The 22,039-nt window shown below is 38.5% G+C and overlaps 1 protein-coding gene across 5 annotated transcripts in view; it reads left to right on the top strand.

The window, feature by feature from the left end:
• Window positions 1-22,039, top strand: part of EPB41 (erythrocyte membrane protein band 4.1) — a 196,699-nt gene that overhangs the window by 88,712 nt on the left and 85,948 nt on the right. For all 5 annotated transcript variants that reach the window (XM_043992709.1, XM_043992711.1, XM_043992710.1 and 2 more), the window contains exons 4-6: window positions 8,562-8,666; window positions 14,986-15,028; window positions 20,223-20,298. In XM_043992709.1, coding sequence (XP_043848644.1) covers window positions 8,562-8,666; window positions 14,986-15,028; window positions 20,223-20,298 — 224 coding nt within the window. The remainder of the gene's footprint in view (window positions 1-8,561; window positions 8,667-14,985; window positions 15,029-20,222; window positions 20,299-22,039) is intronic.

Here is a 22,039-nt window from a genome sequence, read left to right as displayed (position 1 = left end):
TTGCTTATGTTTACATACTTATGCTTCTCTTGACTCCTGTGTTTGTATGTTAACATTTCTGTTCAGTTCTGGACTTTTTTCATCAGGAATGCTAGGGAGTCCTATTTTGTTAAAGGCTCATTTTTTCTTCTTCTTTTGTAGTATTATACTCAAGTTTTGATGATTAGGTTATTTTTTATTGTAAGTCTAGACCCTTTGCCTTTTGGAATAGCATATTTTAAGCTTTCTGTTTCTTTTGGTTAGTGCTAAATTTTGTGTGATCCTGAGTGTGTCTTCTTGGTACTTGAGTTACTTATTTCTGGCTGCTTGTAGTATTTTTCCCTTAATTTAAGTTCTTTGGATTTTGGTTATATTAATCCTGGGTGTTTTCACTTTGGGATTATTTCAGGAAAATATAGATTCTTTCAAATTCAACTTTTCCTTTTGGTTCTAAGATGGCTAGGAAGTTTTCTTTTTTGATTTCTTTAAATATAATGTCTAGGTTCTTTTTTGGGGGGTGGGGGGAAGGGGTCAAGTAGTCCAATGATTCTTAAATTATTTCCCCTTAATCTGTTTTCCTGGTCCATTATTTGTCCTCTAAAATTCTTCAGGATAAAGCACTGGCCCTGGATTCAGGAGGACCTGAGTTCAAATCCTGCCTCAGACACTTGACACTTCCTAGCTGTGTGACCCTGGGCAAGTCACTCAATCTGCATTGCCCTGCAAAAAAAAAAAGAAAGAAATTCTTCACATTTTCTTGTATTTTTTTAGTCTTTGGGCTTTGTTTTTATTATTTCTTCATGTCTCATATAGTTATTAGCTTGCCTTTACCCAGTTCTAATTTTCAAGGAGTTATTTTATTTGGTAAGGTTTTGTGCCTCTTTTTCTAAGATGTTAATTTGCTATTTATATGTTTCTTTGATCTTTGGGTTATAGACATTTTGTTGTACTTCCCTTAACTCATGTTCCAGCCAAACTAGCCTAATCCTTGAACTTGATATTCCATTTCCTTTCTTACCTTTTAGACTACTGAGTGTCTTTGAGTACTCAGTTCTAGTGCCAATCCTATACAAAAAAATAACAATAAAAAATCTTTCCTAATCTCCTCAGTTATTAATTAGTGTATTCCTCAAATTACCTTGTAATTATTTATCTCTGTACATGTTGTATCCCTCTGGTCAACTGTAAGCTTCTTAAGAACAGATATTATTTATTTTTGTTTTTAACTTCAGTGCCTGCCCTTTTTGTAGTAAGAGCTTAATAAATATTAAATTGAGTTGACTGTAACAGACACACACTTCTGTAGTACCCTTCCCTCCCTTCCCCTGTGTAGTACTCAATCTCCACACCGCCCCCACCCCCACCCCCCAACCCTCAACACCTTATTCATATTGGTTGAGATGGTTCTGGGAAGAACAGTAATAAAAACATATTTATATAGTATTTAAAATATATTATCTCATTCAGACCTCACAGTAACACTGTGAAGTAGGTGCTATTAGTATCTCTGTTTTACAGGCTGAGAGACTTTTAAATGACTTGCCTAGGGTCACATAGGAAGTAAATATCTGAAGCAAGATTTGGAATCAAGTCTTCCTGCTTCTGTGTCCAGGGATCTATATATAATACCTACCTGCTTCAACAGTGGCGTTAGATGTATGTATACATTCAAAAACCTTTCTTGAACATCTCCTGTGTTTAGGGACCCTATGCTAGGAACTGTAGAGCATAATAACTGATATTTATGGCATTTTAAGGTTTATTGGGCATTTTTCTTACAGGGTCACTATGAGGCACAAAAAAGACCAATACTTAGTCCCTGATTTCAGGGAATTACTGTATAGCAAGACAGTATGTGTAGCACAGTATTTCATTATATACATATTCACAAATTATCACTCAATATTACCTTCTATTTATTTGGGGGGATGTGTATCTATATCTGTCTGTCTGCCTATCTATCTATCTATATCCTCTGTTCCCAATTTTAACAAGAAAATCCAATTTAAAAATCAAGAAAATTTATTTCATTTCTTCTCTTTACGACCTTCTTCCCTAGCCTGGAAGTTTTAACTGTTGCTGACAAATCCAGTAACTATAAGTTGAAACTAAAGGGAGTGGAGGGACTTCTATTATGTCAGCTTGGGACCTAGACACAATGAAGTAATCAGCTAGCATTTATTAAGAACTTAACTATGTTCAACCCACTGTGCTGAGTGCTGGAGATACAAAGAAAGTCAAAACAAAAATCAAGGTATAACAGGAGAGATAACAAGCAAACAAATATGAATAAACAAGATATATACAGGGATAAGTTGGGGTAGTCTTAGAGGAAAGGCTCTAAGATGAAGGTGGACCTGGGAAAGGACTCTTCCCCCCCACCCCTTAGTGAGGCAATTGGGGTTGAGTGACTTGCCCAAGGTCACACAGCTAGTAAGTGTTAAGTGTCTGAGGCTAGATTTGAACTCAGGTACTCCTGACTCCAGGGCTGGTGCTCTATCCACTGTGCCACCTAGCTGCCCCTGGGAAAGGACTCTTACAGAAGATGGGCCTTTAGCTGAGACTTGAGGGAAGCCAGGGGGTAGAGATAAGGAGGGAAAAAGTTTCAGGCATGAGGGAATAGTCAATGAAAATGCTCAGAGTTGGAAGATGGAATTCTGTGTATAAAGAACTGCAAGTATTACAGGGTCACTAGATTGAAGAGTATATGGAGAGGGTAAGGTATAAAAAGAAGGGAAATGAAAATAAATTAAAAAAAATTTTTTAAAATTTAAAAAGAAGGGAAATGTAGGAAGAGCTTATACATTTCATGTTAGAAGTAATAGGGAGCTATTGGCAGTGATTGAAGTGGGGTAGGGATACAGATGATATGATCAGAGATGCAATTTAGAAAGATGACTTTGATAGCTGAATGGAGGATGGGTTAGAGTGCGGAGAAACTTGGAGCAGGAAATCCAGCCAGCAGGCTATTGCAGTAGTTCAGGCATGAGTATGGTGAGGGTCTTCACCTCCCTTGGTGACTAGGAAGATGCCTTTGACAATAATTAGGGAGTTAAGAAGAGGGAAAGGTTTTTGTGGGGGGGAGATAATGAGTTCAGTTTTAGATATATTGAGTTTAAGATGTTTATGGGGCATCTAGTTTGAGATGTTTGGGGAGAGGTTAGGGATGGACTGGTAGATCTGAAAGTCATCTTCAAAGAGATGGTAATTGAAGCCTTGGGGGCTGAAAAGATCACCAAGTAAATAATATAGAGGACCCAAAACAGAGCTTTGAAGGACGGCCATGGTAAGTGTGCGTGATGTGGATGAAGATCTAGCAAAGGAGAAAAGATCTGACCAGATAGGTAAGAGGACAATCAGGAGAGAGCAGTGTCTCAACAACCTAGAGAGAAGAGAGTAGAAAGAGGATGATTGAGAGTGTTACAGGCTTCAGAGAGGTCAAGGAGGGTGAAATCTAATGGCAAAGGCCATTAGATTTGGCAATTAGGAGATCATTGGTAACTTTAGAGAGAAGTTTTCATTGAGCACTGAGGTTGGAAGGTAGACCTCAGCTAAGAGGAGAGTGAGAAAAAAGGACATGGAGGGATGGATTGTAGATGACCTTCCCAAGGCTGAAATTCCCAAGAATGAAATTACTTACTTTCATCCCACTCTTTCTCCAGTGTAGATAATCTGGAGGTGGCCAGATAATCTGGGGGCCTGGGCTCCATAATTTTGGGGCAAGTCACTTAAGCTCTCTGTAAGCCTTAGTTTTCCTTTCCTCACTTGTAAAAATGAGGGCGTTAGGGTAGATTACATGGGAAGGCACTTTCAGCTCTATATTTGTGGCTCCTTTATCCCTCCATGTCACTTGTGAATCTTTCCCCAGCGTCCTACTTTGATTCTTAATCGTGGTATGGATGTGACGCTAGGTTCTTCATGGCTCTTTCAGTGGGAGCACCAACTGTGACCAGTACTGCTAAATTGGACAGACTAAGTTTAAGTCCAGTGGAAAACCATGCTGGCCATGCAAGAGCCTAGCTAATCTCATCACCAGAAAGCTGACTAGCATTTTTGGTTATAGCAGTCCATAAAAGAGAGTGAAAATATAGCAAAGGGGAGAAAATAAGACTGAATCTTGTGACTCTGTAGGCCAAGAATAAATGATCATCCACATATGTCACTTCATTTGTCTCAGCTCTTCAATCGGTGTGGGTCCTCCCACCCCACAGGGCAGACTGTGCCCTGTGCTTGTCCTAGTTGATCATGTGATCGATCCTATGGTTATGCCTCGAAGGGACTTTGAACATCATCTTGTCCAACCTTCTTATATCACAGCTGAAGATTCCTCATGAGACCCAGAGAGTTGAACCTGGAAAAAAATTGTTACCAGTCAACCAAGCAGGCCCCCAACAATCACTTATTAAGCACCTTCCATGTGCCAGACACTGTGCTAAGCAATGGGGATACAAATACTAGCAAAATGAGAAATAGTTGTAGTACTCAGGGAACTTGCATTCTAATAGGGAAAGAACACACCAAAGGAACATGAAAAGGGGAGTGGTGCTCTTGGAGGGGGGAAGATGCTCTTATAGGGGAGCATGATGTTGAAGTCCACAGTGTCAGAAATAGAGCCAGGAGAGGGAAATAAAAAAAGGCCAGCTAGGGCCCCCTCTCTGAATAGAGGCCCACAGAGGAATTCACCAAGGAGAGAGGGACCCTCCTGGTAGAGGAATGTTCCAAGGTGACATGGTCCAGATCCTCAGATGATGGCTGCATAATCTGTTGTCAGTCCTTTACTCAGAGCCTTTGCTGCTTGTTAGGGTAGAATCTGTCACTCGAATAGTTCCCAGAAACTCAGGGTACTCTCCACACCAACAAGAGCCACTGGGTGGTAATTTTAATGGAGGTTTGAATTAATAGTCAAAAAGTGAACTGGGGGCAGCTAGGTGGCTCAGTGGATAGAGCACCAGCCCTGGATTCAGGAGGACCTGAGTTCAAATCTGGCCTCAGACACTTAACACTTACAAGCTGTGTGACCCTGGGCAAGTCACTTAACCCCAATTGCCTCACCACCACCCCCCAAAAGTAAACTGGACCATTAAAATAAGAATATGCACATATAACACCAAATTCTCCTGGTAAAGAGTTTTAAATTCCCTGTAGAAATCACCTAATCAGGATGGAAGGGAGAATTTTTTTTTTTTAGCAAAATTAAAGGAGCTTGTAGATTGACTTAAGAAATCATCTAATCCAACCCACTCATTTTAGAAATGCAGAGACTGAAGCTAAAAAGGTTATGTGCCATGTTCAGAATCAGACAGTTAATAGCAGAGCTGGGACCAAAACTCAGGTTATCTGACTCATTGGCCAATGAGTTTTCCCTTATGCCCATCTGAGCTTAGTTAGGGTTATATTCTTAGCCCCACAGTCTGGTCAGAAGCCCAAATATTAGAAATGTAAATAAAACCACTTTGATTCTGAGACAACTTTAAGTAATTTAACCCTACTCACATTTTAGAATGCTTCTAAGATGATTGTTTTCAGAAAATTGAGATTTTTTTAATTTTTATATCACCTGAATTTTCCCTGTATTCCTTTTCCTCCTACCTCCCAGAGAACCATTCCATAAAACAAAAGACTTAAAGTGAGACAGATTCTTAATCATCTTATACCATTTTAGAAGTAGGCTTCAGAAAGAAGGTACTTAACCCATCTTGAGTATTGCTTCCAATATTACTGATCCGTCAGATGATCAGTTCCAGGGTAACAGCCTGGGTAAAGACCATCAAGAACAGTACCCTGTAAAATCTCTGTAAGAGCCAGCCATTCAGATAGGATATTTTCATGTTATTTTGAGTTTGGCCTACTACTGAAGGAAATTGTCCAGGGTCTGCCTCAGCACCTTGAGTCATTTTTTTCTGGGATAGTGGATAGTGGAGAGTCTGAATCTCAGTAACCACAATTAGCTGTCAGTGTGGACAGCTGCTTCCAATTAATGGAGTGGCCGCACAGATAGTAGTCCACAGCTTGCTCGGGGAAATCATGCGTTGAAGAGATGGTGGAAAGGGATAAAATTTCCTTTGCATTATAGACAGCAACACTTTAATTTTGGCGTGGTCCCAAGCCACTTTGTGCCAGCTGTGCACAGTCATTCATAGCGACATGGCATGAACTTGGGTTTTCCAGCTGTGTCCTGGGTTACTTAGCCATCTGAAGGTTTGTTCGTATTAAAAGGTAAGAGAAATTACCAAGTGAAACAGTTATTACTTGGTGCTAAATGTAGGGGCAGTGTTCCAGCTGTTCATCTTTCTTCATTCTACCTGGAACATCTACCTCATCCCCTCTCTGCCTGTTATTCCCAATCTGTCCTATCCATCCTTCAAGATCAGCCTTACATTTCATGAAGTCTTTTCCCATCCTGGCTTCCCTGGTTTCCTTCAAGTCTCTGCTAAAGTCCCATTTTCTGCAAGAGGCCTTTCTTGGGCCACTTTAATTTTAGTACCTTCCCTCTTTGATAGTCTCCTATTCGTCCTGTGTATATCCTGTTTGTACATAGTTGTTTGCATGTCTCTCCCCCATTTGATTGTGAGCTCCTTGAGAGCAGGGACTCTGGGTGTGTGTCTGTGTACCTGCGCATGTGCACATGTGCACATGTGCACACACTTACTATGTGCTAGGTACTGTTCTATGGGAATACACAAAAATGCAAAAAATATTGTCCCTGTCTTCAAGGAGCTCACATTTTAATGAAGGAAACAACTTCCAAACAGCCATGTGCATACGAGATAAGTACAGTGTCATTGTGAGGTATTCTCAGAGGGAAAGCACCAGTAGTACGGGGGACTTGGAAAGGCTTCTTGCCAAAAATAAAATTCAACCTGAGTCTTAGAGGAAGCAAGAGAAACCGGGAGATAGAGTTGAGGAGCCAGAGCATTCTAGGCCTGGAGGACAGCCAGTGAAAAGACGGGGAGCTAAAAGATGGAGTGTCTTGTTCAAAGAATAGCAAGAAGGCCAGGAAAGGAGGCAATAAAGAAGAAGAAGATTGGAAAGATGGGAAGGGGTCAGGGGTCAAAGGGCTTTAAAAGCCAGCAAAGGATTTTATATTTGATTGTGACGGTAATAAAGAGCCACCTGTGTTTCTTGTAGGTGACATGCTCAGATATGCACTGTAGGAAAATCACTTTGGCAAATGAATGAAGGATGAATTGGAGTGGGGAGAAGCTTGAGGCAGGGAGACCAGTTAGAAGGCTATTGTAGTAATCTAGGTGAGAGATGATGAGGACCTGAACTACCATCCTAGGTGGCTGTCAGAGTATTGAGAAGGGTACATGCTGCTGCTGCTGCTAGCAATTATTTAGCACTTTATGATTTGCAAAGTGCTTTAAAAATATTCCCTCATTTTATCCTCACAGCAACCTTGGCAGGTAGGTGCTATTATATTATTATCTCCATTTTACTAAGAAAGCCAGAGGTTAAGGAACTTGTCCAGAATCACATAGCTAATGAGTATCTAAAATAAAACTCATACTTTCCTGACTCTGCTTCATTACTGAAAGATGTTATGAGGACGAACAAACAAGACTTAGCAACAGATTGAATATGGTGAATGAGAGAGGATAATGAGTTAAAGATAATAGCAGCTATGTTGTGGGCCTGTGTGATTGGGAAGTTTGGTTAAGAAGAGAGGAAGGGGGCAGCTAGGTGGCACAGTGGATAAAGCTCCAGCCCTGGATTCAGGAGGACCTGAGTTTAAATCCAGCCTCAGACACTTGATACTTATTAGCTGGGTGACCCTAGGCAAGTCACTTAACCCCCATTTCCCTGCAAAAAAAAAAAAGAGAGAGAGAGGAAATAGGATGTTATGTTGTACAAATGTGGAGCTTGAAATGTCTTTGGGACTTCTAGTTTGAGACATTCAGTAGGCATTTGAAGACATGAGATTGGAGGTTGGGGCAGCTAGGTGGCACAGTGGATAGAGATAGGAGGACCTGAGTTCAAATATAGCCTCAGACACTTGACATTTACAAGCTGTGTGACCTTGGGCAAGTTACTTAATCCTGATTGCTTCAAAAATCTGGGGCCATCTCCAGTCGTCCTGATGTATATCTTGCCACTGGACCCAGATGGCTCTGGAGGAGAGAGTGAGGCTAGTTACTTTGTATAGCCCTCTCTCACTGAAATCTAATTCATTGCAAGTCATGACATCACCTCCAGATGTCATGGTCCTCTTTGAGAAGAAAATAACAACAATGATTGGAGGTGAAGAGAGGTTAAGGCTGGATAAATAGATCTGCATAGAGATGATCACTGAATCCATGGGACACTGAGATCATTAAACAAATTATGGTAGGAGGAGAGAACAGGGAAGGAGGGACAACCATGGTTAGTGGGCTTATTCTAGATGAAGATAACAGGCAAACGAGACTTAGAAGGAGTGATTAGAAAAGGCCTAGGAGAGAGCAGTGTCATGAAAATGTAGAAAGGTAATTTTCACATTTTCCCAAAGTGCCTAACACAATGTCTTGCAAATCATGGGAGTTCAGTAAATATTGATTGAATTAAATGAATTTTACATCATCTTAAATGTTATATATTTGCAGAAACATGCGAAAGGACAAGATCTGATAAAGAAAGTATGTGAACATCTCAATCTGTTGGAAGAGGACTACTTTGGTCTAGCCATATGGGAAAATGCAACTTCCAAGGTAAGAAGATAACTATAATATATGAAAATATCTAGAAGTTGTCTTTTTCATTTATTATTTAGTATAAATATATATACTTAAAATTTCCAAAAATCAAGTAAGTCATGATATTCTTAGAAATTATTTTTAAACTCTTTAATATCCCAATCACTTTCTGTTCTCAGAATTGCTATTTATTGCTATTATGAAAATACTGGTATGTGCATCATAATTTAAAAGGGAAATGTCTAGAAAGAGTTATAGTGAAGTAAGTACAACCAGGAGAAAGTTGTGCACAGTGACAGCAATATTGTTTGATGAAGAACTGTGAATGACTTAACTCTTCTCAGCAATACAAGGAATCCAAGAACTAATGATGAAGCATACTATCCACCTCCAAAGAAAGAACTGATATTGATTGAACACAGACTGAAGCATGCTATTTTTCACTTTTTCATTTTTTCTTTTATTCAAGTTTTATTATACAAGATAGAATTTGAAACTCAAAAACTTTAAAAATGTTTATTATTTTTTTTAAAAGAAAAAAAGGAAATGTCTGTATAATATTTTCTAACCTATTTTTGTTTTGTTTTGGTTTTTTTGAGAGGCAGTGAGGGTTAAGTGACTTGCCCAAGCTCACACAGCTTTTTTTTTTTTCCATAAAAATCTTCCCTGATTTTCTTAATTGGAAATGACTTTGTCTTTATCTAATCTCATAGCACTTTAGATTTCTCTTAAACACTTATATGAGATATTTATTTGGATATGTCTTGTATCTGTGTCTTCTAGATTGTGTAAGTACCTTCAGACTGAGGATTATGTCTTCATTTGCCTTTATGTAACTACCTAACAAATTACAGTGTAATGTTCATTGTAGGTACTTGATAAATAAATGTTTATAGAATGAGTGAATTAAAAAGGGTAGGTCCTGAATCAGTATTTGTATTAAACACATGCACACCATTTCTTGTCACATGACCAACAAGATCCAGCACTAGACATTTTTGCTAATCTTCATGACCTCACACACCTCTTCAAAATGTGAATTATGTGGAAGAGATAAGGCAATTTCAACTTCCTGCATGGGTAGGGACACCAAGAACCTTAGTCCTGAGTTGGTTAGGGTATCAGACAAAGCAAACATTCACAACATGCATTATGCTAAAAGGAAATAGACAACAAACAAATATCACTATTAAACTTATGTGTTCCAGGTGTCTTAGCATCTAAATTCATAAAGGAAGGAAATAAGCATTTATTAAGCACCTACTATGTGCCAGGTATTATGCTAACTCTTTTATAAACATTATCATATTTGTTCCCTACAATAGCCTTAGGAGGTAGGTCCTATTGTTAGCTCCATTTTATAGTTGAAAGAATTGAGACAAATAGAGGTTAAGTGATTTGCCCAAGGTAACACCTAGTGTTTTTTTAGTTTTTTTTTTTTAAGTGAAGCAGTTGGGGTTAAGTGACTTGCCCAGGGTCACACAGCTAGTAAGTGTTAAGTGTCTGAGGCCGGATTTGAACTCAGGTACTCCTGACTCCAGGGCTGGTGCTCTATCGACTGCACCATCTAGCTACCCCAACACCTAGTGTTTTTAAGGCTATTTGTGAATTTAGGTCATCTTGACTCCAGGTCAAGAACTCTATTTACTTCACCACCTAGCTGCTTCTAGGCAGATATATACAATAATGGCAAAACATTTCCATGTCTCTCTTTCAGTTTTAGATAAGAATAACAGAAAGAATAACATAGTCAAAAGGGAAAATATTTATCCTGTCTTTTTAGCAGAAATATTAATTATACAAGTTTGTTAGCACCATGTGTCATCTTTACAAAAATAAACCATACACTGAGGCAAAAAAAATTATAAATAAGTGTAAAATATCAGAAAGGGACCATAGTACAATAAACTAGTAATCGAGTAAAAGACAAAGACTGAATGGAGATTTATTGAGATCTTTAACAATGAAGAACAAACCATTAAAAAGCAACATTAAGAATAAATGATTGGGGGGGCCAGCTAGATGGTGCAGTGGTTAAAGCGCTGGCCCTGGATTCAGGAGTACCTGAGTTCAAATCCAGCCTCAGACACTTGACACTTACTAGCTGTGTGGCCCTGGGCAAGTCACTTGACCCCCATTGCCCCGCAAAAAAAAAAAAAAAAAAAAAAGAATAAATGATTGGGGGCAGCTAGATGGCGCAGTGGATAGAGCACCGGCCCTGGAGTCAGGAGTACCTGAGTTCAAATCCGGCCTTAGACACTTAATACTTACTAGCTGTGTGACCCTGGGCAAGTCACTTAACCCCAATTGCCTCACTAAAAAAAAAAAAGAATAAATGATTGGGGCAGCTAGGTGGCACAGTGGATAGAGCACCAGCCCTGGATTCAGGAGGACCTGAGTTAAAATTCAGCCTCAGACACTTAATGCACTTACTAGCTGTGTGACCCTGGGCAAGTCACTTAACCCCAATTGCCTTACCAAAATTAAAAACAAACAAACAAACAAACAAACAAAAAAGAATAAATGATTAATAACTATATGAAAAGGGTCGGCTAGGTGGTGCATGGATAAAGCAACAGCCCTGGATTCAGGAGGACCTGAGTTCAAATCCAACCTCAGACACGACTCTTACTAGCTGTGTGACCCTGGGCAAGTCACTTAACCCCAATTGCCTCACTAAAAAAAAACCCCCAAAATAACTAACTACATGAAAGACAGTAGTAATGACAAGATAGTGGTACTAGAATTTCCAGGGTGCAGCAAAAACAGTCATCAGAGGAAAAATAATATCCCAAAATAAATTGAGTAGGAAAAGAGAGAATTAATGAACTAAATATGCTGTTTTGAAAACTAGAAAATGAACAAGCAAACCCAATAAGCACAAAAGATGAAATTTTGAAAATTAGAGCAGAAAAGAGCAAGTCCTCAATGTTCAGCTAATCAAGTTTTGGTCTGTAGACTAAAAGGATAGAACCTTCAAGTATTATGCATTCAATAAAAGTTTACATTATTGGGATCTTCCTTCTTTACCTCCTGGGTAGCCCTTCCCAAGGATGGCATGCTATCTTTGAAAATTCATATATACTGGTCAGGCAAATTGAACAAACATTTCCCCTTCAGAAGCATATAGGTAAGTAACGTAGTATATAAAACTGCAAAGTGTCCAGCTCCCTGTGAAGCATCTCTTTGGCAAGTCATGGTCGTCTTGATGGGGTCTCAATTCTGGTAACAACAAAAAGGGAAACCCTAACTTCTTTTTATAAACAAAGTCACCCATTCTTTCTTTTCCCATTTTTGGATTGGTCTGTTACCAAGCTAAAGCTGCCTCTTTGCCATCTTCTATCCAGGATCTGATTTACTTCTAGTCACTGAGATGAAAACTTCAGGGGTTTATTTGACTCTTCTCTCTTCTTTTCCCTGCCCTTCATTTCCAGTCAGTTGCCAAGTCCTTTTGATTGTGCCTATGTGGTATCTCTCACATCTGTTTTTTGTATTTTTTTCACCCATATTAATAGCACTTTAGGTCCAGTCCTCCAGACTTGTATTATTAAAATAGCCTATGCCTACTTCCCTGGCTCGTCTTTTGATTTTTCAGTCCATTCTTCACACTACTGCTGAAGTAATTTTCTTCAGGCACAGGTCTAACCATATCACTCCATTGCTCAATAGCCCTCAGTAGCTCCTCTGTGACTCTTACATAAAATATAAATTCTTTAGTCTGGTATTTAAGGCCCTTTACCATCTGGCTCCAATAGATGTTTAGCCTTATTTTGCATTACTGCCCTTCAAGCATTCTATTTCAGCCAAACTGGACTAGTAACTATGCCTCAACTCTATATACCATTTACTACTCTATGCATTCACCTAGAATCCCCTCATATGGTTTTTACTCTTCATTTCTAGTTTTTGTAGTCTTTTTTCACCTCTGTTAAGTTGGTGGTTTTTTTCCCAATTCCTTGCATTAAATTATTCTTATTGTCCCTACACAGGTTTTCCCAGAGTACTTTGTATTTCTCCTTTGTACTCATCACACTCTACCTCATGTTATGTTTACTTGTGGACATGTTGTCACATACCCCCAGTAGAACATCAGCTCCTTGGGGGCAAGTAAGGTGGTATTTTTAATGGCTAGCATCTAGCTAGACATTATTGCTCTGCATCTAGCATGTACTTGAGAAATATTTTATTGAATGTTTCCTTATTTTAGAGTCACCAACCTTTGGGACTTACTTAGGTCAGATCCTCAGCTGGTGGTGACTTGTAAGTAGAAGAATTAAAAAATACCAACTGCATCTTGCACCTGATGACTTCATTCAGCACGCATTTATTAGGCACTGGGCGTGTGCCAGGCACTGTATGAGGCACTGGAGGTAGAAATAAAAAAATATAACATTCTATCAGCAAGAAAACATGTATACATATAAAACAGAGGAGAGAGAAGGCCATCCCCTCTTTTTAAATTTTGCGATATTATCCTTTCTCAAGTCTTGTAGCAGCTCCCATTTTCTTGTTTTTTGTTATTGTTGTTTTCCTAAGAAAATGGAGAATGGCCCAGCAGTCCTATCCAGCAGCTCTTTTAGTACTCTGGGGCCTGTCCCATCTGGATCTGGTGACTTTTAGTCATTAAAGGCTACGGAGGACTCTCCAAACCATACTTCACTTGGGTTCAAGCTCCCTGGTAGCCCTTTTGAGTATAGTCTTCTGTTGTCAGAATGTTTCCCCTTCATTCAGTGCTTTCTTTTCCCTATCCTTGTCTCTGTGCATAGTACTATCTCTCCTAGCTACTGGTTTTCTTGAACTCCTTATATATAGAATATTCAATGTCCAGAATCTTCCCTATATAGAACTTTCCAGATTTCTAGCCAATTAGTGTCATCTTGTTAGCAAAGGTAGGAAAACCAATCAGACTTGCCCAAGGAGGACCCAGACCCTCTTTGGCTTCCTCGAGATATCTTGAAGGTTGGAGCAAAAATGAATCCAGGAGTCCTGTCCAACAAAATGGTCAAAGCTTGCTGTAGTGGTGTGCCAAGTTCTGGGAACAGCCTTTCATAAGATATCAGTGACTCCCTTCTGTTATAATGGCCTGCCTGAGATTCCCTTTCCTGTCCTTCGCCATCCCCTTATGAAAGTGTTGGTTCCAGACACCCTGGATAACAGGCTGCCTTAGTTTGGTTTTGCCAGAGATGAAAGGGTTAAGTCCCCCCAGGCAATGGTGTCTGTTCCAGGGGCAAGGTGGCTGGCCAGGAGATGGCCCTAGTCTTTACTATATGGAAGACTCTTTTCTTGGTGTTTGTAACTTACTCCCTGCCTAAAAACTGCATGTGTGTGTTCTATTTGTAACATTCATTGAAGATAGTTTTTTACTGGGTGAAAAGTTAATTGCATTGTATTTTCCTCAAATTATATTGGCACATGTACTTTCTTTTGCATAATAATAGAGCAGTAGCCTCTATCATTCTGGCTAGATGAGAGGGAAAGAAGTCAGTGGCTGACTTCTATAGTCCCCATGAAAGATTTATTGTTACTTTGAACCAAAATTATTGGAGTCAAACATCTGCTTGCTTAGCTTTTATTCCTGCTTGGAATTATCTGCTCGTGAGTGAAGCAGATATTTTCTTTGGGGGGAAAAGCCACTTTGTGAATCCTCTCCCCACTCCAAATGAATCCAAGCATAAATAGTATCTTTCTTTCGTTCTTATATATATATATTTTTTTTTAGTGAGGCAATTGGGGTTAAGTGACTTGCCCAGGGTCACACAGCTAGTAAGTGTTAAGTGTCTGAGGCTGGATTTGAACTCAGGTCCTCCTGACTCCAGGGCCTGTGCTCTATCCACTGCGCCACCTAGCTGCCCCGCATAAATAGTCTCAACAGCAAAAAACCAATAACAAATAAAATCCTGAAGTAGGCCTAAACTTCCCTCCTCCTTTACTAAATTAATAAGTATTTTACAGTTTTCCAAGTGCTTTCTCTGGCATTAAGGACTTATTCACACCTATTTCATACTTTGATTCAATCAAGGCATCTGGGCCTTCTGTGGTTACATTATTTGGGCTGGGAGTGAAACCCCACTTTTACATTGACTTACTAGAACTCTCCAGAAGTAGAAAGAATTAACTCACCCCATTGTAGTTTATTCCTGAATTATAGGGGAAGCAGTTATTTCAGTTTGATCCTGGGTAGGGGTAATACTCTTATTTTCTCTTGGTTTGACATGAAAGCTTTGGCCAAAAGTGTTGACTGTTTCTGCATAACTGACTTTTCTGCTTTCTTTTGTTTCATGTGACATGTTTGTACAGTTCTGTATGAGTTATTTTTTATTCTTTTCTTTTACAGACTTGGCTGGATTCTGCCAAAGAAATAAAAAAGCAGGTTCATGGTAAGTGGGCATCATTACCCATCTCAGTGGTATTTCTTAAATCTTCCTGGTAGATCATATATTCTCCAATTATGAATAATTGTAGAATCCCTAATATGACATTTTTAGGATGAGGCAAGACCTTCAAAGTAGGCAGTTCCTTAACAGTAGGTAAGGTGAGTGGGAAGATACAGAGAGGTAAGAGAGATGGATCATTGTGAAATTGGAAATAGGCCATTTCTGCCCAGATATGTGACTTTCGCTAAAGATGTTTCTAGGTCTGAAGAAGGAAATGAATAGCAACATGTTAGCCCCAGTTTCTTGATGAAATGAAGAGTTGGTGGCTAACAGAAATATTTTGTAACTTACGAGTAATTATGTCCACTACATTTTGGATCAGGTGATTTTTAGAGGAAACTTTTTTTTTTTAAAGTGAGGCAATTGGGGTTAAGTGACTTGCCCAGGGTCACACAGCTAGTAAGTGTTAAGTGTCTGAGGTCAGATTTGAACTCAGGTACTCCTGACTCCCGGGCCGGTGCTCTATCCACTGCGTCACCTAGCTGCCCCTAAAGGAAACTTTTAAGAAATGCAAAGAATTGTTCATTGCATTATGAAAAGAGTGATAGATTTGAAATTATAGGATCTGGATTCAAATTCTAGGTTTATTACATGACATGGGGAAAATCACAACCATTCTGGACCTCAGTTTCCTTATCTGTAAGATGAGGTTGTTTTTGACTAAATAATTTCTAAGGTCCCTTGTAGTTCTAAATCCAATCTCACACATAATGTTTTGCCTCAGTTTCCTGAGGTTAATTTACCTCTCTAAGAGTATGAAAAAACAACAACCAAAACACACAGTTAGGATAAAGTATTTTCCATTTTGTCTGTTTTTAGTTGCTATTGTGATTTTTTAAAAAATAGGCAAAACAGTCCTTTGGGCTGGCTCTTCTCCATACCTGATAATTCATTTAAAAGCTTGTTATTCAAGTCTGAATGAAAGTCATTCAGGGTCATTTTGACTTTCATTACATACAGGAGGAAAAAAAACAACAGCTCTGGTGCTTTTCAATTAAAGGATAAATTTATGTCAGTATTACTCAGCAGAGCTCATTAAGAAAGGAAAGTTGAAATATTTCACAGTGATTAGAGGAATAACCAGCAAGAGTGCCTTCTTGACTCTTTAAGAGTTCCCTTGCTAAGAAAAAAATCTAAAGTATTTGTTTTTTTCTTTAAACACAAAAACAAAAAAATCCCGGACTCTCGCACTTACACTCACAAGAACTGACTGGGGTAACAAATTGGAAATATATCATTAAATCAAAATAAAGGATGAAAATTGGTTGCTCCAAAGATGGGAATTTTAAAGGTAAATTTTTTAGCATTTTTAAAAATGCCTTTTCCCTTCTTTTGGGAAAAAAAAGTTTTTATTTTCATTTTCCAATTTTCTCCCTCCTTCTACCCTTTTCACCTCAATTGAGAAGCCAAGAAATATACCCATTATACATATTAAGCCATGAAAAACATTTCTCCTAAAAATAAAAAAAAGCAAAAAACAATCAAGGAAAAATCTGTTTCCGTTTCCACTCTGAAGTCTATCAGTTCTCTATCTGGAGATGGATAGTCTTTTTCATCAAGAGTCCTTTGGAACTGTGGTAGCTCATTGTGTTGCTCAGAAGAGCTAAGCCTTTCACAGTTTATTGTAATCTTGCTGTCACTGTGTACATTGTCCTTTTCTGCCCATTTCACTTCGTATTAGTTCTTAGAAGTCTTCTTGGGTTTTCTGAAACTGTCCTCTTCATCTCACAGCACAAAAATATTCCATCACATTCAGATTCCATATAACTGGTTCAGCCATTCCCCAAAAAGAACTGCTGTAAATTTTTTTTTGTACATGAGTCCTTTTCCTCTTTCGTTGATCTCTTTGGAGTATAGGCCTAGTAGTAGTAGTCTCATCAGGTCAGAAAGTATGCTCAGTTTAATAATTTTGGGGGCATGATTCCGCAGTGCTTTTTAGAGAATGGCTATGGAGATGCTTTTTTTAACTCTCTGAATTTCTGCCAGACTAACTTTCCAGTTTTCCCAGCAGTTTTGGTCAAATAGTGAGTTCTGCCCCCCCCCCTTAAGTATTCTCTATCCTACTACTGCTTAAGGTTGAGTATTATATAAGAATAACAACAACAACTGGGAGACTTTCCAAGGACTCAATGTAATAAGATTTAGAACTATAGGAAATTTACCTTTAATATTTCCTGACTTCTAAGTACATGGTTTCTCAGCTTAAATGTTGCATTTGATATGGATGTTTTGTGCAATGAAGATGACTGCTTTAAAAATGTTTCTCTCTCCTCATATGGGAGAAAGAGTTGTAGCAATGTTGAGTGAGCAGTGCTCTCCTCATGATAGTAGATGTAGATTAGATTATGTAAAGCTCTATTAGATGTGATTATTTTGAGTGCTTTTAAAACTAATTTGGACTAAGTGGAGAGAAAAACTAGTCTGAATTATAGATTAGGAGATGAAATTTTGTTTGATTAGAGCCAAATTTATATAGATTTATATAATTGGCTCTTCTATGGCACTAGAAAATTGTTTATTCTCAAGTGTTTTAACCATTCTTTTTTTGAAAATTTGCTTTTAATATTAATTTGTTTAGCCAGACTTTTAAGGCTTAGTTAGGGGAGAGAGGTGGGAAAGGATATAAATAATCTAAATCCAAACTTCATTTCAGACCCAGTTAGAATTAACAAACATTAAATAAGTTAGTGGCACCTGGAATAAGGCACAGTAACATATGTTGTGCCTTCAACTTGTTAAAAATTATTTAAGGAGGGGCAGCTAGGTGGCGCAGTGGAGAGAGCGCCAGCCCTGGATTCAGGAGGACCTGAGTTCAAATGAGACCTCAGACACTTGACCCTTACTAGCTGTGTGACCCTGGGCAAGTCACTTAAACCTCATTGCCCTGCATATATATATGGACAAATTATAAATAACAGTTGACCCATTAAGAGTTACAACTTGGGGCGGCTAGGTGGCACAGTGGATAAAGCACGGGCCCTGGATTCAGGAGTACCTGAGTTCAAATCCGGCCTCAGACACTTAACACTTACTAGCTGTGTGACCCTGGGCAAGTCACTTAACCCCCATTGCTCCGTTAAAAAAAAAAAAAAGAGTTATGACTTGTCTTTGACAGCCAGAGTAAGAATTATTTTCCTAAGTGTAGTACCATTTTAAACTTTTCCATTATAAGGCAGTACAAATGGGTTATATTTACTGGGCTCTGGCTTTGATTTGTTTTCAGACATCTCCTTTACTATATTGTCTAATATTAAGCTAAACATTGAAGGAGAACACTAGAACCTTTTCCAGGAAATATGGGAGTGAAGCAATGATACGTTAATAACAAAAGAAGCAAGGATACACACTCTTCCTATTATTCTTTTATAGTTCTGAAAATGTTAGCAATAAGAGAAAAGAAAGGAATTAGATGAATAAAAATAGGTAAAGAGGAGATAAAACTATCCTTGTTTGCTGATAATATAATAATTTACCTGGAAAACCCTGGGGAATCAGCAAAGAAACTTTGCTTCAGCAAAGTTGTAGGCTACAAAATAAATCCTCAAAAACCAACAGCATTTCTATATAATAATAACAAAGCACAAGAAGCAATAATAGAAAGGGAAATCCCAGTTCCAAATAACTACAAAGTACATAAAATATCTGGGGATCAACCTCATAAAGCATTCAAAAAGACTTGTATAGATGTAAAGCATCCAAAAAGTCTAAACTACAAAGTGCTCCTTAGATATCAAGAACAACCTAAGCAACTAGAAGAATATTCAGTGCTTTTGGCTAGGCCAGGCCAATATAATAAAAATGATAACACTACCAAAATTAATTTACTCTTTTATTGCTATACCAATCATGTTGCCAAAGGAATATTTTATAGAGTTTGAAAAAATAATAACAATTAATTTGGAAAAACAAAAGATCTAGAATATTAAGGGAAATAAAGAAAAGAAAGACTTTTGCTTTATAATATAGTTTGAGATCTGGACCTGTTATTTCCCTACCATCATCGTTCTGGTTCCTGGATTTCCCCATGAGCATTCATCCTTACTTATTTGTTTTCTTTTAAATAATGTATACTCATGTATACTCATCCAGAGGTATGGTAGTAGATTTTATCCCACTAAGTCTCATCAAAACTTAGGATATAAAATTTTCCTCCTTATATTAGGTGATCTAGTTTGCCTTGCTTGTAACCCAGATTTTATGCATTTGAGCAGACACAGAGGTTATTAATTTTCTTACTGGCCCCTTTCTTTGATTTTTTTTGTCTAATGTGAACTTATGGGTATCTCTACTACTATTTTTCCTATAGTATAGCTTCTCTCTTATTCAGATTTGTGGGAACATACACACACTTTTCCAATACTCCCCTTCCCTCTATCCTTTTATTCTAAACAACATGAGACATGAAACAGCCATACAAATTATAAGTTTTATATTTAATTGTTTTCCCTCCATTTTTCTGAGCCACATAAACTAAAATGAGCACTTGCATATACATAACATAATAGAGAAATGAAATATCAAGTCTTAATAGACAGCTTGCTTTTCTTTTTAATTATAAAATAAATTCAACATGTTACTTTTCCCCCAATCTTCATAGTATTTTTTCAAGTTACAAGTGAAGATAGTTTTCAACATTTATTTTGAGTTCCAAATTTTTCTCCCTCTCTCCCCCCTCCCCAAGACAGAAAGTAATGTGATATAGGTTATATATGTATGATCACATTAAGCATTAGTCATGTTGTGGAAAAGAATCAGAATAAAAGGGGGAAACCTCCAAAAAGGAAAAAAACAAAAACAAAAAAAGTAGAAATAGTATGGTTCAATCTGCATTCAGAAACCCCAGTTCTTTTTTCTGGATATAGAAAGCATTTTCCATCATGAATCCTTTGGAATTTCAGCATGTTACTTTCAAAGCTATCTAGCTTGTCTGTGATCCCTTCTGTCTTAGTCTGCTTATTTCAAAAACATGTTTCAATGGTTCTCTTGTCTTTCTTTTCTTTTATTTCTTTCTGATTGACATCCCTCTCCCTAGCAAATAATGTGCCTGGAATATTATTGAGATAGATCCTTTTGGCCTATAGCTTAGTTTTTCCTTTGTTAGTTGGCATGTTATAAAATGTTTTTTGTATGTTTACAGGGGCTCCTTGGAATTTTACATTCAATGTGAAGTTTTATCCGCCTGACCCAGCACAATTATCAGAAGATATAACAAGGTAATACTTACTTGTTAATTAAAAGTAATTTCCATTGTCCCAGGCAGAGGGAATTCCCATCTCTGGAGTGTGAAGGATGAAGTGCTATTAAACTAGAAACTCCAAGATAAAAGAGGGCTCAAGATATACTGTGAGGTAAATTTGGATACATGTAACTGCAGGCCCCAAATGCCTGTCTTTTTCCCTGATTGGCATAGGGAGGATGATATAGATTCAGTCAGTAGATGAGTTGGCATATTCCTGCCACAATCTCGACTATCCCAGATGCTCTGTCCAACTTAAGGGAAAGGTTCCACTATGTTCTAGAAGACTTGGGTGTAAGAGTTGTGGAGGGGAAGCTCTAACTTTTCTTTTACCCTCTTCTCTCATACTCTCTCTGATATTGTAAAGATCCAGGGTTTTAGTTCTTAATCTTCTGGATCTCTGCTCTTACTTAGAATTACAGAATTATGTCATTTGGGAGGCTATGTAGTCTACTCTTCATGTTCATAAAGAATCTGAAGCTCACAGAGCTGGGATGTCCAAGGTGTTAGAGTTCTTGGCCTCAAGGTGTCACATTTGACAGGAGAAATAGCAAGTTGAAAATTGTGTACATGACACTGTTTGTTTTCCCTGAGCAAAGCATGCTCTAGGATTATGTCTATACAGACCCAGAGACACACATACATGTGCCCAACTTTGAGCCTGAGTTTCCTCATATCTCATATGGGGATAATAATACCTGTCCAGCCTGCCTCATTGAGGTTTTTTTTTTGTTAAGTGAGCTTAAGTGACTTGCCCAGGGTCACACAACTAGTAAGTGTTAAGTGTCTGAGGCCGGATTTGAACTCAGGTCCTCCTGACTCCAGGGCTGGTGCTCTATCCACTGCTCCACCTAGCTGCCCCTCTCATTGAGTTTTGGTGAAGATCAAATGAAATAATGTATGCGGAGCATTTTGTAAACTATAAGGGGCTCTGTTGATATTAGTATCAGTGGCTCATTATCCTCTGGTTATTAGTTCAGATGCATTGGACAGTGTTGATGACGGCAGCCTTAGGAGAACTCTGTCCTAACAAACTGAACTAAGCCTGCCTTAGATCTTCCTGCTTGTCAGTTATATTTAGAGAGAGAGACTTGCTGTGTGGTCGCATGGAGCATGGACCTTTCTTCATGCCACTGGCCAGCTCGGGGCGGGGGGGGGGGGGGCCCACACCTGGCACTAGTGCCCACTAGGAGTCTCCATTCTTGGAGGAATCACCCCAAGGGCATGGCTTTCAGACAGGGATACTGGCGGCATCTTTTTATATACAAGATAGCATGTCGCTATTTGGGAAAACAATCTTTCTTAATTTCCCCATATCGGAAGAGGATAAGGAGGGAAGGGTGAAAGAAGGGAGGACAGAGCAGGGGAGGGGACAGTCAGAAGCAAAGCACTTCTGAGGAGGAAGAGGGTAAAGGAAGATAGAAAATAGAGTAAGTATCATGGGAAGGGAATAGGATGGAGGGAAATATTTATGATGATTGACTATAATGGCAAAACATATGGTACCTACTTTGCTGGGCTATTGTGAAGAAAATTCTTTGTCAAGTTTAAGGTACTTTATAAAAGTTATGATGAACAGGATGCTATCAGAAAAACCTGGAAAGACCTACATGAACTGAAGCAGAGTAATAACAGCATTAGTGTAAGATGATCTGCTGGGAAGCACGTGGTTATTTTCAGCGATGCAGTGATCCAATATAGCTCTGAAGGACTTATGA

This window comes from Dromiciops gliroides, chromosome 3 (assembly GCF_019393635.1).
Source record: "Dromiciops gliroides isolate mDroGli1 chromosome 3, mDroGli1.pri, whole genome shotgun sequence".
In the NCBI taxonomy this organism is placed as follows: domain Eukaryota; kingdom Metazoa; phylum Chordata; class Mammalia; order Microbiotheria; family Microbiotheriidae; genus Dromiciops; species Dromiciops gliroides.
This window is presented reverse-complemented; position numbering and strand designations above follow the sequence as displayed.